General features: G+C 34.0%; 2 protein-coding genes across 6 annotated transcripts; one reads left to right on the top strand and one right to left on the bottom strand.

The window, feature by feature from the left end:
• Positions 1-1099: 1099 nt before the first annotated feature.
• LOC18106147 (protein EMSY-LIKE 2) lies at positions 1100-5366 on the top strand. 2 transcript variants are annotated; one of them, XM_006373698.3, is made up of 10 exons: positions 1102-1353; positions 2011-2213; positions 2336-2445; positions 2528-2648; positions 2870-3016; positions 3370-3438; positions 3874-4107; positions 4189-4257; positions 4343-4406; positions 4921-5366. In XM_006373698.3, the coding sequence occupies exons 1-10, from the start codon at positions 1326-1328 to the stop codon at positions 4965-4967; spliced, it is 1092 nt and encodes a 363-aa protein (XP_006373760.1). In that variant the 5' UTR covers positions 1102-1325; the 3' UTR covers positions 4968-5366. The 2 variants fall into 2 exon arrangements, with proteins under 2 accessions (XP_052303921.1, XP_006373760.1); XM_052447961.1 differs by lacking the exon at positions 3370-3438 and having other exon boundaries at positions 1100-1353.
• Positions 5367-6266: 900 nt separating this feature from the next.
• LOC7483984 (stress response protein NST1) lies at positions 6267-10612 on the bottom strand. Of its 4 annotated transcripts, none has more exons than XM_052447958.1 (5): positions 10148-10612; positions 9551-9656; positions 7597-9287; positions 7000-7560; positions 6267-6849 (listed from the first exon to the last, which is right to left on the bottom strand). In XM_052447958.1, the coding sequence occupies exons 1-5, from the start codon at positions 10346-10348 to the stop codon at positions 6511-6513; spliced, it is 2898 nt and encodes a 965-aa protein (XP_052303918.1). In that variant the 5' UTR covers positions 10349-10612; the 3' UTR covers positions 6267-6510. The 4 variants fall into 4 exon arrangements, with proteins under 4 accessions (XP_052303918.1, XP_052303919.1, XP_052303920.1 ...); XM_052447959.1 differs by having other exon boundaries at positions 7000-7706; positions 7785-9287; XM_052447960.1 differs by having other exon boundaries at positions 7000-7706; positions 7863-9287.
• Positions 10613-16620: the final 6008 nt, after the last annotated feature.

Below are 16620 nucleotides of genomic sequence, written 5' to 3'. Positions count from 1 at the left end.
AAATGAGTCTTTGAAGTAACCCTCAAAACACCAATGTTAACTGCTATACATTTCTTAAGTTTTGGAACTTGATGAGAAAACGTGCATGTGAACTCTTGCAATAGAATAAAATCATTTTTGAAAAAAATCTGAAACTTAAAATAGAAAAAGAAACATTACGGGTTTGTTTGATTACGAAAAACTATTTTTTTTATAAAAAAAAAACATGTTTAGTTATTCAAAATAAAGATGAAATTTTCTATAAAAAAATAAAAAATAAATTAAAATTATAGCTATTTTTTATATACCATAAAAGTCTTAATTTATAATAATCATCTTAATATTTTATATTTGTGATAATCTAATTGTAAAATATTTATTTTATCCTTTTAAATGAAAAATTATCATAAAAAGTTTTATTGCTAGCTTAAAAAAAGAAATCATTTATTTTAAATTTATTATACTAACTAAATATAAAAAATATAATTTTCATGTTTTACTTTGCTAAAAAATATTTATATACAAAATAAATTATATTGTTCATGTTTTTTTTCATTAAAAACAATAACAAACTTGTAAAACAAAACTATAAAGAACCTCTAAAGTATGTTTTTCGAATTCAGTATAAATTTAAAAAACTAGTTTAGGAACAAAAAATTTCATTTTCCTTTTTATGGTTTATGTTTTAGAAAAAAAAAATTGAGTATTTGAATAGCCATTGTTCCTCTACTTTTGGTTCATCAGTAATAATTGCATTCTCACATGTAACTTTTTTCTAATTTAATATTTCAAAAAATAGACACGTATGATGTACACGAGAGTGTGTTTACCTTTTCCAAATCCAGCAATTTTTTTTATAAATGAAATAACATTGAAACTTGTAGCAATTAAACTTAAGATTATCTTACCATTTTATAATATAAAAAATCCCAATTTTATTTTATTTTATTTTAATTGATTTTTTATTTCAAAATCTTTCAATGTTACCCATTTCTTTTATTTTATTTTTTAATTTTCTCTTCACCACTAAATATCTAATGACAACAAAAGGCTTACTTTTGTTTATATTTTTATTTTTCTATCATTTATCATCTCAAAGTCAGAAAAACCCAATTCACCGTTACTACAGACCAAGGCGTTTATAAAAACTAAAAAGTCGTTTCCTTTGCCTCTCCCTCCCTCCCTCCCTCCTTCTCTCCCTCTGCTCTCTCAACCCATTTAAACCCTGTCTCTCCCTTAAGAATTTGAAGAAACCCGTTTCTTGTTTTTGAAAAAGTCTCTCAAATTTGAAGTCTTGATTGAAATGCAATAGGAAAAATTGCATCTTTCATGTGATTCGTCTTGTTATGGAATATGAAGTTTCAGACAGTAGTGGTATGTTTTCTTTTTCTGTCCCTTTTTCTCCTTTCTTTCTGTTATTTTTTATTTTCTGAACTGCTTTTGTTACCTTGTATTCAACATAAAGTCTGTTCTTTTATTGGGTATTGCTGAATCTTTTTTTAAGAATTATATGGGTTTGGTTTCTGTGGCCTAGGGTTTTAAATTTCACAAACTTAATTGGGTGTTGCTGTTTTGGTGAGTTTGTGACTTAGAGGGTGTTTTGGACGTGGGTTTTAGAGGAACTAGGTTTTGAATGTGTAATAAAGTCTTCATTTCAGAGATTGAGTTGGATTTTCGGAGTTTGATTATTTTTGGGATGCAACTAGCATTAGAATTTGATTCTGGTTATCGTGCCAGTTTTGCGTTTCTTCTAAATGTTTTTGAACATGTAATCATGTGCCTGTAGAATTTTAAGTGAAAGAAACACTTTCATATTTATATCAAAATGTTTTGAACTTATAATGTTATTATGGTGAATCTGACATGTTTTATGAAGATTATATAGTCAAAATATTAGTTGAATTATGGATGTCTGGATGAATTTGACTTAAAAACTATCTATTAGAGGAGCATCGTTTAGTTTTTGTGAGTTTTGTGGTTCATGGCTCTTTGGGCTATGATGTCATGTACCTTTTGTCTGGAAAAATGCAGGTACTGATGATGATATCCCGCCATCAGATCAAAATAGAGTTGTAAGAGCAGTAAGAATCTCAGGAAGTGGACAATCTGCTGTAATTTCTGCAACATATTCTAGAGTGCAAGCTGACATGGAGGCTCAAATTCATCACCTTGAACAAGAAGCTTATAGGGCTGTACTTCGTGCTTTTAAGGCTCAATCTGATCAACTTAGTTGGGTATTGACTTTCTCTGTTGGTGTATCTTTTGATACTTGAGAATTATTTTTCCCCTATCAAACACAAGGGAAGATATTCTTATTCTGATCAAGTTTAGATGTTCCGCAATGTCTTTTTTTCAGGATAAGGAGGGTTTAATTACAGAACTTAGGAAAGAGCTCAGGGTGTCAGATGATGAACACAGAGAGATCTTAACATTGGTTAATAGAGATGATATCATTCAAAAGATAAGGTTTGAATGCTTTATGAGTTTACTAAAATTTGGTGATCAGAATAACTACTATGCAATGGCTAAAGTCTCAGTAATGGTGTAGGGAGTGGAGAGAGGCAGGCGGCCAACGAGCTCCCAGGCTCAATGCATCTCAGTCTGTTCATGATGTTTTTCCTAGTCCCACTGTTTCAGCATCCCGTAAAAAACAGAAGACATTCCTAATGGTATTTTCTTAGTATTTCATGTGATGACACTGTCTTTATAACCTTAATCAATACCTTAATCCATGCATTCATCATCTTCAGCTGCAAACTGAAGAGTTTAGGATGCTGTTTTTTTGTTATATAACTGTAATAGTGAATTGCCTCTACTTGGGTTTTCTCCTTCCATTTTCTTTTTCTGGGTCAACCATACCCGAATTAATTCTTGACACAATTCTATGCAGTATCCGACAGGTCCTCCCAGAAATCAGCATTTCACCAACCATGGTTCCGCCTATGATGACAAAGAAATTGGAAAAGAAGTGTGGACAAGATGGCCTGAGGACAACAACTTCTATAAGGCTGTCATAACTCGATATAACCCTACCGAGGTATGTTACAGGTTTTAAAAGGCATGTTTCATAATTATTATTGAGTAGCATCTTGGAATGAAGGAATGGTGGTAACAAGTTAATGATTTGGCATGTCCAGAAAGGAATGGCATGTTCAAGGCTTTATTTTTGCACCTGAGGATGTCCCCCCATGTGAAGAAATATGACTCCTTCATTTTCAATTCACCATTATTCGTTTTATATTTCTTCTGTGTTAACATATTTTGTTAATTTGTATGCTGATTACAACACAGATACTTTCCTGTTCCCATTCTCTGCATGTTCCCTGTTTTTAATAAGTTTGTTATTTGGTGGATGTTCAGCTGTAGTGACTAGATTTTGATAATTTACAGGGCAGGCATGCTTTGGTCTATGATATGAATACAGAAAATGAGACGTGGGAATGGGTTGATCTCAATGAGGTAAGTTTATAGTATTTCTATTGATGAATGGGTTTCTACTTTTTCTTTAAAAGCTGATTACTCTTTTAGAGAGATTTTTTGCTGATCAGTTTAGTTCATTCAATCCCCATCTCCAACTTTGTTTGCACAAGGTTGTTTGGGATCTTAGTTATCTTTATTACCCTTGAGTCATGTTTTGGAGTTGATGAGGAATGGTAATTTGTTTTTTAGGTTGATACTGTATTAAGAAAAAATGGAAAAAAAACTAGGAAAGCTTGTTGGGGGGGGTTGACCTGAAATTGCATCAGACCATATCCTTCTTTTAGATGTTTCTGTAATTTTTAGTAGTGTGGCTTCCATTTGAATATCGGTTGGTTTTATATATCTTTTACTTGTTTTTTTTTTTTTTTTTTTTTTTGTTTTAAAAAAGAATGGTCCATATATTTTTTCTTACAGATGGCTCCAGAGGACATTCGTTGGGAAGGTGATGATCCTGGAATTTCTCGTGGTGGGCCAAGGCACATGATAAAAAAATCCATGAGCCATGGAGGTTTTAATTCAAGTTCTGTAAGAAGGAGGGCATCCACTAATGATCAATCAAAAAGAGAATTTCTTCTAACACAGAATGGTATTGCAAGGAAACTTTCTGACAACATCGAATTGCTCAACACAGAGTCCCTAGTTAAGGAGGTGCGTGAAATAGCTTGGAATCTGTTACATTTGTTATGTGTAAACATTAACTTGTTCATTTTCCATTGAAACTTTAAACAGGTGGAGAGGGTTTTTGGTGTCAGTTATCCTGATCCTCTTGACCTTGAGAAGGCAAAAAGGATGTTAAAAGTAAGTAGATTTGTATGTCATGCTGAGTGCAGACTTAACTGTTAGTTTTCTAGAACTGCAGACTTGACTGGTTTTTATGATGCAGGAGCATGAACAAGCACTTGTTGATGCAATTGCAAGGCTCGCAGATGCATCTGATGGAGAAAGCGGTAATAAATACATGTGCAATTTAGATATCTTTGCTTCTTGTTGTGTATTTTGTTTCTTTGAAGATGGCAATATCCTGTGTTTAAGCGGGTCATTTTAGTGGGAGGCTAATAGTAATCATTGTTTTCTTGCATTTAGGAAAAAGTATAATGTTTCCTTCACTCTCTGGGTCATCCTTTTATTTACTAAATGCATAGATATACTCCATTTAATTGAGATCCACCCCTCTTCTTAAATAGATGCGAACCCTTTTTCTGGGAAGTAACTGTAAGTGGGGCATTTTTTATTTTTTATTTTTTATTTTTTATTTTTGGATTGCTTGAAATACAATTAAATGTACAGTTCAACTTGGAGTCTAAAGCATGTGCATGGAAGGCTTTGGTTGGACTCACATGCTTTAGACTCGTCAGTTAATTATATTTAAACTAATGAAGCAGCTGACAATTAGTTGACCCTCCTGGTGATTTATGCACTGTAGTTTCTCTAAAATTCTTACACTTTTTCCCCTCAAATCAGATGCCGACCCAAGATTCTTGCAGGGGCAAGCAATGGAGCAGGAATGAGGTTTGATGAAACCAGTTAACAGTGAAAGATCGTAGTAAGGCCTGATAGTTCTAGAAGTGTTAATTGAGTAGCATTAAATTGCTTCAGCCCGCAAGACTACATTTTTTCCCGCTGGAATCCATTTTTTTTGTTTGGTTGGATTTTGATCTTCTATCCAAGTGTGGTCTTCTTGATAAAATAAAAAAAAACCTCATGCTTGTATCATATAATATCCATGCACTAACATTTTATGCACACTTGGAACCTTTTAATTGAAGTTAATTTCTTCAATCTTCATCCAAAGAGCAGTGACTTCAATGTAAAATTATGCGTGGCAGTGGATGACATATAATTGTGTAAAGATCTATTGATGATTCAGTGGCTGCCTTTGTAATGGTATGTTGACATAGAATTTCGTACTTTCTTCTTCATTGCACCAATTCTGCAAATAAAATACAAACAGAATAAAGCTGACCAATGTCCACATAAAGACAACGATGTGAATCTACTGCTTTACATTACATTAGCTGTTACAGATTAATGTATTTTTTTTTTGGTTCATTGGGGGGCTTGATGGGTTTTAAGCTATACAATGAGGGCAGTTCTTAGTTGGGGGGATGTCTCTTGTTTTCTCGAGAAAACTCTGGTGTACTTGTATCAAATCCCATCCTCCCACCCAGTTTAGTTTTGATTAGTGATGCACCTGTGCAGCGGTACAATAGCATAGCTGTGCCTGACGAGTTGGAGTTGCCCTTGTGGTTTCTTGGTTTGGCTGGAAGATTCTTGCATGAAAAGCTATGCCATCTATGTGTGGTATGATGCAATATTCAACTGCATTTCTAGTTCTAGTTGTCTTGCTCTTTACATAGGGAGTGGGATTGATGTCAGTGGATTTCAGAATGCAGAGATCGAGATGACAAGACTAATATCCATGAAGTGTTGTTTTTTTTATTCCGTTGATCTAATTTTTCGTGTTGCTATTGTCACGCCATTTCCTGATTTTAACAAGAGTGGGGGAAGATGCATTGAGTTTGAAATTCCTCGAGATATTTACTGGATCGACATCCACTAAGCAAACAATGTATGCCCAGATGGGGCATGGTTAGAACTACAGGTTTAAACTCTTACCTATCACACTTCCACCGAAGCAAATCCACCAACAAAACAATTTCAATTCTGGTACATTTGGGAGTAACATGTACGATGTTAAAGCAGTTAAGAGCAATTACTGTCTTGGCTTCAGCTGATTGTAATGAAGCCTTGACTCCTGATCAGAATACAACCCAGGTTTGTACTTCGGTCAAAAAAAGGCAGCAGAATTCACAAATACTGTGCTTATTATTTTGTATCAAACTAAATAAATAAACTCAATAGCAGATGATTTATGTTAATGTTGGCATATAACAGAAAAAAACCAACTGTCAATGGGTTGTGTGGAAGTAAAACCCAGAGAGTAAATAAAGCAAACTCGGACGGAAGGAAACACCGGAAGAGTACAAAGAATTGCTTAATTAAATATCTATAGGAAACCTCTCTGTGATTATCTAATGAATATGTGTGTATTTAGATGCCAGACCTTTGCAGCACAACATGAAAGAAGCCGCTGTTCCCCACAAAAAACAAGGCGATAACAACAAGCAGTGAGAGAAGGGCCCACATCCATGTCTGCCTCTTTCTCTTACCCCTGTTGCGAAGCGGCAGAGGCATTGATTTATACTTGGTCTGCTTTGCAAACTCTGATGGGTTTTGAGGCCTCTTTGTCACAGGTTTTTCTGTTCTTTCAGACTCCTCCATTTCAATAGGAGTTTCAGAACTAGGAGAAGATTCAATCTCATCGATATCTTTAGTATCCTCTACTGCTGCCTTCTTCCTTTCCTTCTTCCTTGCCTTCTTCTCCCTTTCCTGCACGAAAGAATGGTTCACAAAACGTTAATTCACAAAATTCTAACGTATCAATACATTTCACGTCAAAGAAATAGGGAAAACAGCTAAAATAAAAAATTTAGCAAACCAAAATATTTTGACCAAATATGTCATGTCAGTGTAATTTACCTTCTCTTTCTGCTCAGCTTCCCTCTGTTCTCTGAGTGCAGCCCTGGCTTGAGCCCTGTCTGCCATTCGTTTCTTCCTCTCCATTGCCTCTTTAGCTTTGGCATTCTCCTCCAATCTCCGTTGCTCCTTTAACATGGCTGCTTCCTTTTCCTTTCTCAATTCCTCTGCCTTCCTAGCCAACTTATCTTCCGCCTTAATCCGCTTATTCTCATCTTGTCTTGCCTTCCTAGCCAACTCTTCTTCCGCCTTAATCAGCTTATTCTCATCTTGTCTTGGCTCTTCAATCCAATACTTTCCACCAACAGTTAGTGAACCATTCTCCAAAGCAGCAGGTTTTGCATGCCCTTTAGTTTTAGCGGTCTGATTCTTTTGGTCCCCAAACTTTTTCATTTGGATTTGAGGTTGAATAGCATCCCGACTTTTACTACTCTTCTCAACTTTAAATTTATCATGTTTTACCTCTTCTTTGTTATTTTCATCATATCTTGGAAACTTGGTGACATCGAAAGCTCCTTTCCTCACCTCAGCAACAACATCTACTTTCAAAGCTCCTTTCCTCACCTCAGCAACATCTACTTTCAAAGCTCCTTTCCCCACCTCAGCAGCAACAATATCTATTTTCTCTTCAGGTTGAATGGAATGAGAAACAGTCCCAATATCTGGCTCCACATCATTAGCAGGGCTGCTTAAAGATACTTTCTCTTCAGGTTCAATGGAAGGGGAAACAGTCCCAATATCTGGCTTCACATCATTAGCAGGGCTGCTTGAAGATAATTTCTCTTCAGATCCAATGGAAGGGGAAACAGTCCCAATATCTGGCTTCACATCATTAGCAGGGCTGCTTGAAGATACTTTCTCTTCAGGTTCAATGGAATGGGAAACAGTCCCAATATCTGGCTTCACATCATTAGCAGGGCTGCTTGAAGATACTTTCTCTTCTGGTTCAATGGAAGGGGAAACAGTCCCAATATCTGGCTTCACATCATAAGCAGGGCAATTATCATCTCCAGCTTCTACTTTTGCATCAACTTCAGTAATTCCACTATCATCAGCATGTAAGCTATCAACCTCCGTCTCTGTTCTCGCAATATCACATAGCTTTGTATCTTCCACTGATAGAGAATCATTAATTCCGACAGCTAGTTCTGCCACCATATCATCATTGCTAGGAGAAATTGGGAAACTTTCACAACTTTTAACAGATGCAACATTATCGGAGGACACTTCCATGCTGATTTCCAAGGTATGACTATGCTCAGATGTCATTTGACTGGCATGAACAAGGTCATTTACAAGAACAGTTTGTGAAGCACTTTCCAGGTTGACAAGCAAGTCTTCTTCATGAATATCAAGGCCATTGGCAGCCAGCACCTCTGATTGCACAGCATCCTTGAGGATGTGATTTGTTGCGTCTCCTGATGTACCATTATCACTAGCAATTGGAAAACTCTTACCAGTTTCAGCATCAGAAGTTGCTCCGAGTTCAACATTTTCGGAAGAGCTCTCAGACAAATTTTGTTTGGCATCAACCAGGCTATCAACAACCTGAGTTTCTGCAACAGTATCTTGAGCATGACCAGCAGATAAACCTTCTCTATTTCCATCGGATAAAAGACCTTCATCAGATTCTGCTTCCAGTATTTCATCAGCCACAACTGGGGCTGTTTCCGAGTTCTGCTCGAGAGAATCCCCAGACGCCTCACCAGAATCTTTCAGGGGAACATCATTGATCAATTCAGACGGTTCCTTCTCCTGGTTCAAATCCAAATTATTATGAACACCATTGATAACAACAGGCTGAGATAATTTGTCTTCGTCTAATTGGATGGCTGAGTCCAATTTGCTTTTCTCCTCTAACCCTACTTTCTCCCCATCATTGCTAGATGGTTTTGGTTTGGATTCAGTAAAATCATCACCATTCGTCAATTCCTTGGGTTTATTCTCCCGATACAAGTCCAAACTATTATGAAGACCCTTGCTAACTTCAGTCTGAGAATCTTTCGAACCTAATTTGCTTTCCTCAATCTTCTTATCATCATTCCTATACTGATTGGGCTCGGATTCCGCAACATCATCAGTTTTGTTCAATTCCACCGGGTCACTCTGCTGATCCAAATGCAAACCCAAATAATTATGAACACCATCGATAACTACGGCCTGAGAATCTTCATGTCCTTTTACGTCAATGGACAAATTAAAGTTGCTTTCCTCCTCATCATTACTTGATCGATTTTGCTCAGACTCAGCAACATCCACACTAGTGGATTGGTATTCCTGAGCTTCTGCCACTTTTCAGCCGAAAAGTGAAGTAAAGAACACCAATTAGTTCAAAAGCTATGAACCATCATTTGGGATAAAAAAAAAAAACAGCCCCGTTGTGATGATAAAAACTATCAAAGCAAAAATGGGAGCAGTGAAGAAAATAAGTTTGAAAATGTATTTTAGAGTTCAGTTATTCCTAAGCTTAAACGAAGTGGTAACCATAAACAACAAAAGTTAAAACAAAACAGAAATTTATTTCTTAATTTCTTGATTGCAGTTATCAACTTACCTGCATTTGAGAGTTCATCGTGATTAATTAACTCCTGTTTGTTCCCTTCTACATCTGGATCTTCCAAGATTTCCACCGGCTTTTCTTCCCTCTCCTCCTCCGCAGACTGTTTAAAATATAATTAGTTAGTTTAATGAAAGCATAAATTCACAATGATATTGTAGATTTATCAGCACATGGAAACAGAGAACAAAAAAAACCTTCGCCCCTCATTACTCAGACCAGCAGCTCAACCACAGATACAAAAGAAAACCTTCCTAGAATAACGCTACCCTACGTTGAGACTATGCCGAAGAACAGCTCGGAGGGACCTTCTCACCCACAGAAAAATAATCCAAAATCCTGAATGGCATCTCCTCCGACTCCGAGCAAATGAAAAGAACAAACTCGCCTTAACAGCTGTTTGATATTCAAAGTATGCATCTTTTTCAAAGCAATTCTACTCGTTATACATGTTTGATATTCATTCAAAGTATCAATCTCTTTTTCCAAGCAATTCTACTAGCAAACACATTGCATTCAAGAAACCATTGTTATTTCAATTAATGAGTATAAAATACGAATAAAGAAATAAAGAAAAAGAAGCAAAACCCTTGCCTGAATATTTTCTTGATCGTCACGGACACCGGTTTTGGACTCAGATTCCACCCCATCACCCTTCAATTCCCCAACCTGATCAGCTCCCGCATTGACAGGACCATCATCATTCTTGTCACCATTACAATCAACACTGGTATCCTTCTGACTAGCTGCTTCAGCCTCATACAATCCACATATCACGTTAAAATCTGCTGACATTGCACCCTCTACGTCAAGACTAAATAATTAAATCAACTATGCGGAAAAAGAAATCAGGCAGATGAAGATATGTGGATTTGGAGAAGAGAGAGAGAGAGAATTGAGTGCTTGTGTTCGAAAAGGAAAACAAGTGAAGAGATAAATACAAAATCCAAGAGTAAATAGTAATAAGAAAGACGATCCGTAAGATGAATCAACAACAAGAGCTGGCTCGGAAGGAAGGAGAGAATGAGAGGTATCCTACTAGTCTAACTCATTCATATATTCGAAACATTTTTTTTTTTTGTTCTAATAAACATCATTATCCCTGTCTATTTCATCATAATTATCTAAAACTACATCAGATCACTAATTTAACATTTGAAAAAATAACTGTACGTAATTATTGCTACAGTGGATTTAAAAAACAAAAACAATCTTATCTTAAAAATACTCTGGCAGTGATTAATAACATCATTATTACATCATCTTTAATAGGCGAGTCTCACACTCTCACTACATTCATGTTCTAAAATTTATTTAAATTAGAAAGATCGTAAGGCAATTAAAGTGAAATTGAGGGAATTTTTTTTTATGTAATTGCTTCTAATATTAGTTGAAGATGATGTTCTGCAGCTATGTAATAATCATTAATTAACCAAATAATATTTCAGACTGCTTAGTGATCCTTTAGTATATCCTAGTTTACACGGTGGCACTCTGGCTCGAAAAAAATAAATCCCAGATTAATTAAAAAAAAAACTATTCAGTATTATTATTAAACTTGGATTTAAAACTTGATTTAATAAATCAATCTTAAAATTTCTCAATCTAATTTTTTATATAACTTGGATTTAAAATTAAACTGTGTAGAAGTTGTTTCAATGTAATCTAGTCAACTTGACAAATTCAAAAACAATTTGGATAAGCCATAAAAAAACATGATTTAACTTTAAAAAAAATTCAAGATAATTTTTTTTAATATTAAGATATCAATATATTTGATCAACCTAGGATTTACGGGTTAACTATCAAATTTGTGATATGAATAATGACTCCACTATATTTAAAAATTTTGTTTTTTTAAGATATTTTTTACTTAATTATAAAATAATAAAAATAAATGCTCGTAAAATCAATTATAAATCAAATGCCAAGATGTTTGTGTAAAATCAAGCATAATGCATGCACAAATTAAATATTGTAACGTTTATTTAAAATTATAATAATTTCTTAAAAAATAAACTGAAATAATTTATAAAGATAGATTCAAAATTAAGTAAATTTTGAGGGTGACATTAAGAAAAGAATCACAAAAATAAAGAGAAAAAAGGGAGAGAAAAAGAAAAAGGAAAGAGAAAGTGGTAAAGTAAAGAAGGAGAGTTGTTATCCTAACTTTTTATAAATGTATTACGTAGATATATATATAGCATTGTAAAGACGTTAATTTTTATTTTTAAATTTATCAAGGACCGAAGGAAAATCCAGTATTGTGGCAACCAGGCCGAATTAAACCTAGTTAGATGGGATGGTCCCTGTCCTCCCTCAACTCCCTCCTTTTCTTTTTCTTTTTTTAATTTTTGTAGCTAGACTTAACTTTTATTTATTTTAAAACAGATCATTTGTGTATTACATAAGAGGATTAATGAAGATTTTACTTAGGCTAAAGTTAGATTTTGACTATTCATACTAGCTAGAAATCAAATATATAAGGTGTGTTCGGGAATGTGGTTTACATCGCGTTCTTAAAAATTTTGAATTTTTTTATATTTTCAGATCGTTTTGATGTGCTGATGTCAAAAAAAAAATTTAAAAATAAAAAAAATTTATTTTAATATATTTTTAAGAAAAAATACTTTGAATCGCCACCATTACTATAATTCTAAACCGCTCATAGAACACTTTTAAAAAATTAAAGTATTTTTTAAGATAATAAATGCGTGTGAATGCACTTGGTAGCTTTTGGCATGAAAAAACTGACCAACAGACACTTAGGGCAATTATGAGATTCATAATATCACAACGCTATAAGATTTCTATGTTGTCGGATTCAAAATCAAATAAAGCATGTTAACGACATTTAAACAAATGCATGCTCACAATATCCTTTGCTGAAAACGATTTTTACCTAAGATTGTGACTGCTACATTGGTTTATTCCATATCAATTTGAAGTTTTCGAAGAATTTAATTGGAAAATTCAACCTATCTATATGCTTACAATTCTCCATTTTGGCAAGTGGAGATCCGATTATTTAATAGTTGATTCTTACACAAGGAAAATTTGTTGCCTTTCTTTCAGTGTATACCTTATTATTTGATGAGAGAAAACTCAACGTGGGTTTGTCTCAACCACTCAGATCCTGTTTGTTTTTATGGCACCATGTCATGTTTTTAAAAAAAATTAAATTTTTTTCTATTTTAAACTAATTTATTAATCTTTTTAGATTGTTTTAATATATTAATGTTAAAAAAAAATTAAAAAAAAATTATTTCAATACATTATAAAATTAAAAAACATTGGATAGCTCCCCACCTCTACACATGCAATTATAGTGGCCCTAAATTCTACCATCTCCTAACATTCCAGCACTTTCTCTATTCAAAATGACAAACACGGCGCAATCAGAAGCCGTAAATATTTACTCAGTCGCGACGTTGAAGACTTCTGCTAATTTGACAAAGGGCAGCAAATAATCGTATCGTATTCTCTAAATTTCCAAATCTCATCTTCATAACGCATTGCATTTCACAGAAGAGATGCATCAATTATGTGATGTGATGTGATGTGATGTGATGTGAAGAGATTGTAGCATAGCGAAAGGTTAATGTCTACATGCCATAGATGTATCAAACGCTGCACAGTACTTGTAACGGAGAAGCCATGGATGCCGGTTACCAAACAATGCATGGGGACGGCTCTGTGGAAAAATCAAAAACGAGATTGGAAAACTACAAGAAATGGCATCGCATGGTGCTCATTACGCAAGATGGATAGAAAGCACATGGTACCTATGGCCACAACCAGCTTTTTAGAAAATGATTTGATATCTACCAAGAATGAATATGATGTTTTTGTAAAGGGAAAGGGGCAAGAGCACCACGCAACCCCACTTTCTTCTTCTTCTTTTTTCTTTTTTTTATGTGATTAATTTAGATATTTGGATCAGTTTGTACACACCTCAACTAATCTCACAAGCTCTAAAATTAACAACCATATAAATTTCTAGTTATTTCAAGAAAACTCGAACTCATAACTATAAAAAAAAAACAAATTTAAAAAAAATTACTTTCCTTTTCTTTTTCTCCCTTTTGTTGTTGAAAGAAATTGAGCCTGTAGAAGAATATTTCCGTAACAGTACCTTTCTTGTGCATCCACGCCATCATACTACAAAAGTGTTTTAAATCATACACGAGTGATGGTGAAAAGTTCAAAGAAAATCAATGGCCTTTATGGCGGAATTAATGGCGGTAGCATGTTGTCATATCTAACCCTTTTTCTCTCGAGTTGGACCTAAAATGGAGGAATGGAGGAAGAGGAAGTGAAGTAATAGTGTAGTGGAGGCGAAGTGGGTATTCGATTCTTTACAAAGCATGTGGTAAAGTTTGGTGTTTAAGAAGCATTTTTATTGATTTCTTGAGTTTGGATTTTTGAGATTATTATTTATGAAAATATATTTCTTAGAATGTGTTAGATTGTCGTGGTGAATTTATCCTTAGTGCTGTAAAAAAAATTCTAGATTGACGAAAGAAATAATTTGACATGACGGTTAAAAAAATAAAATGAAGTGTCTAAGGAAACGTTTGTTTTGAAAAATAAAAATTCTAAAAATGAGTTATTTTTCATTGCTTGAAAGTTTTTTTTCCTGCAAGACAAATTATTTTTCATTCATAGTTTTTGAATGATGATAATGAGATGAGAAAAATTATAATGTTTTTTTATAAAATTTGCACCAGTGCTTAGTAATAATAATTATGATGATAATATTAATTATTTTTTTAATTATAGTATTTATAATATTAATAATTTTAATGATAATTATGTAATGATGGTTGTCGTGATAATATTGATGATATAAATAATAATAATAAAATGATTATTAATTTAATAATAAGGTAGTAGTGATGATAAATGATAATAGTTACTTACTAAGATGATAATAGTTGTTATTAAATAGCAGTGAAATTAAAAAATCGTGATGGAAAGATGATAAAATAATGGTTATGTTAATAAAATATATATTTAAATTTGATGTTTAAAAGTTGGCTATAAATAACATCAAACCCTCCAACAGCAATCTCTTGCACTGCAGGGGAGGACATCATCACCTCTTTAAAAAACAAAAAAAAACTTAAGTTAGCCAACCAGCGCGGATCTGGGATAAAAGCCCACGCAAATGGAATTTTTTTTAAGTTTAGATGTGTTGGGCCACCAAGTTTAGGGTCTGAGTATTTTTTTTAATTTTTAATTTTATTTTTATTGGTAGGACTAAACTTTTCTTTGCCTTTCCATTTCGATAACATATATATTCGGCAGCTTCAATCTGGCCTACCTAAGTCTTGCCTTGGCTCAACACCCCTCCTTTCCTGCTCTGTCCTCTGAGAGAGCCAGAGACATGGAGGTTGAACATTTTAGCCACCCAGATCATCCATTGATCCTCATTAATCAAGTTCTCGAATATAGTTGTGAACAAATTATTTGCTCAGGATGTGAGCGACTGATATTATTCGGCATACAATCAGGCCAGAAATTCTAAGTCTAGCAGCTCGCATAACATATATCTATTTGAATTCAGCACGTAAACAAGCTCAAAAATATTGGTCAAGCATCTCCCAAGATATAATTGATAATAATATGAGCTGTGTACTTATTAAACATAAAAAGATGCTAGAATTCTTAATAATCTGTTTATTATGAGTGCTTAAGTTAACCTAAATACAAATGAATTATATATAGGTTAAACTGAAAATACTATTCTACCATTAATAAATAAGACTAGATAAATATTATTTAACATCTCCCCTCAAACTCACGATGCGGCAGCTACAAGCATCGAAAGTTTGCCAACTAGAAAACGAAAATGAGAGATAGAATGCGCCTTAGTAAAGAAATATACATCTGCAAGGAAGAAGGAACAAAAGGCAAAGTAATAGTGTCATACTTGAGATGATGACGAGTAAGATGACAATCGATCTCAATGTGCTTAGTACGCTCATGAAAAACCGAGTTATGAGCAATTTGAATAGAACTCTGGTTGTCACAAGACATAGGAGTAGGATGAGAAAAGAAAACTCTCATATCAGCAAGTAACCAACGTAACCAAACAATCTCTTTGGTAGTAGATGTCATGGCAGAAGCTGAAGGAAAGTCGAAATACCAGATTTTGCAGAAGCGGAAGACAAAATATCACTCCAAAAAAAATTACAGAAACTGAACGTAAATACCAAATTGCAGAAACTGAAGAGAAAAAGAAATACCAAAACAATTGCAAAGACATAACAGAAATACCAAATTGCAGAAGCTGAAGGAAAGTCGAAATACTAGATTTTGCAGAAGCAGAAGACAAAATATCATTCCAAAAAAAATTGCATAAACTGAACGCAAATACCAAATTGCAGAAACTGAAGAGAAGAAGAAATACCAAAACAATTGCAAAGACAGAACAGAAATACCAAATTGCAGAAGCTGAAGGAAAGTCGAAATACCAGATTTTGCAGAAGCGGAAGACAAAATATCACTCTAAAAAAAATTGTAGAAACTGAACGCAAATATCAAATTGCAGAAACTGAAGAGAAGACGAATTACCAAAACAATTGCAGAGACATAACAAAAATACCAAATTGCAGAAGCTAAAGGAAAGTCAAAATACCAGATGTTACAGAAGCGGAAGACAAAATATCACTCAAAAAAATTGTAGAAACTGAACGCAAATATCAAATTGCAGAAACTGAAGAGAAGACGAAATACCAAAACAATTGCAGAGACAGAACAGAAATATCAAATTGTAGAAGCTAAAGAATCCAAAATAAAGGTTAAGATATTAATTCTTCAGCCGCAAGCACAAAACTTGATCTTCATCCTCCATCTTTTAATAGGTCAAACAACTCATGTCTTATGTTTTGAAAAATGGATCTGAAGTTAAGCTTCAAAGGAATACATTGAGCGTGCTGGAACATCCTACAGGGAATGAAGTGGATGATGATAACGATTTTGATACCAGCAGTGGCTCTAACATTGGTGAACATGATTTCTACAAGGCAGCGAGTTCCATAAAATTAGCAAGCCAATGGTTC

The sequence above is a fragment of the Populus trichocarpa genome, chromosome 16 (assembly GCF_000002775.5).
Source record: "Populus trichocarpa isolate Nisqually-1 chromosome 16, P.trichocarpa_v4.1, whole genome shotgun sequence".
Taxonomy (NCBI): Eukaryota; Viridiplantae; Streptophyta; class Magnoliopsida; order Malpighiales; family Salicaceae; genus Populus; species Populus trichocarpa.
This window is presented reverse-complemented; position numbering and strand designations above follow the sequence as displayed.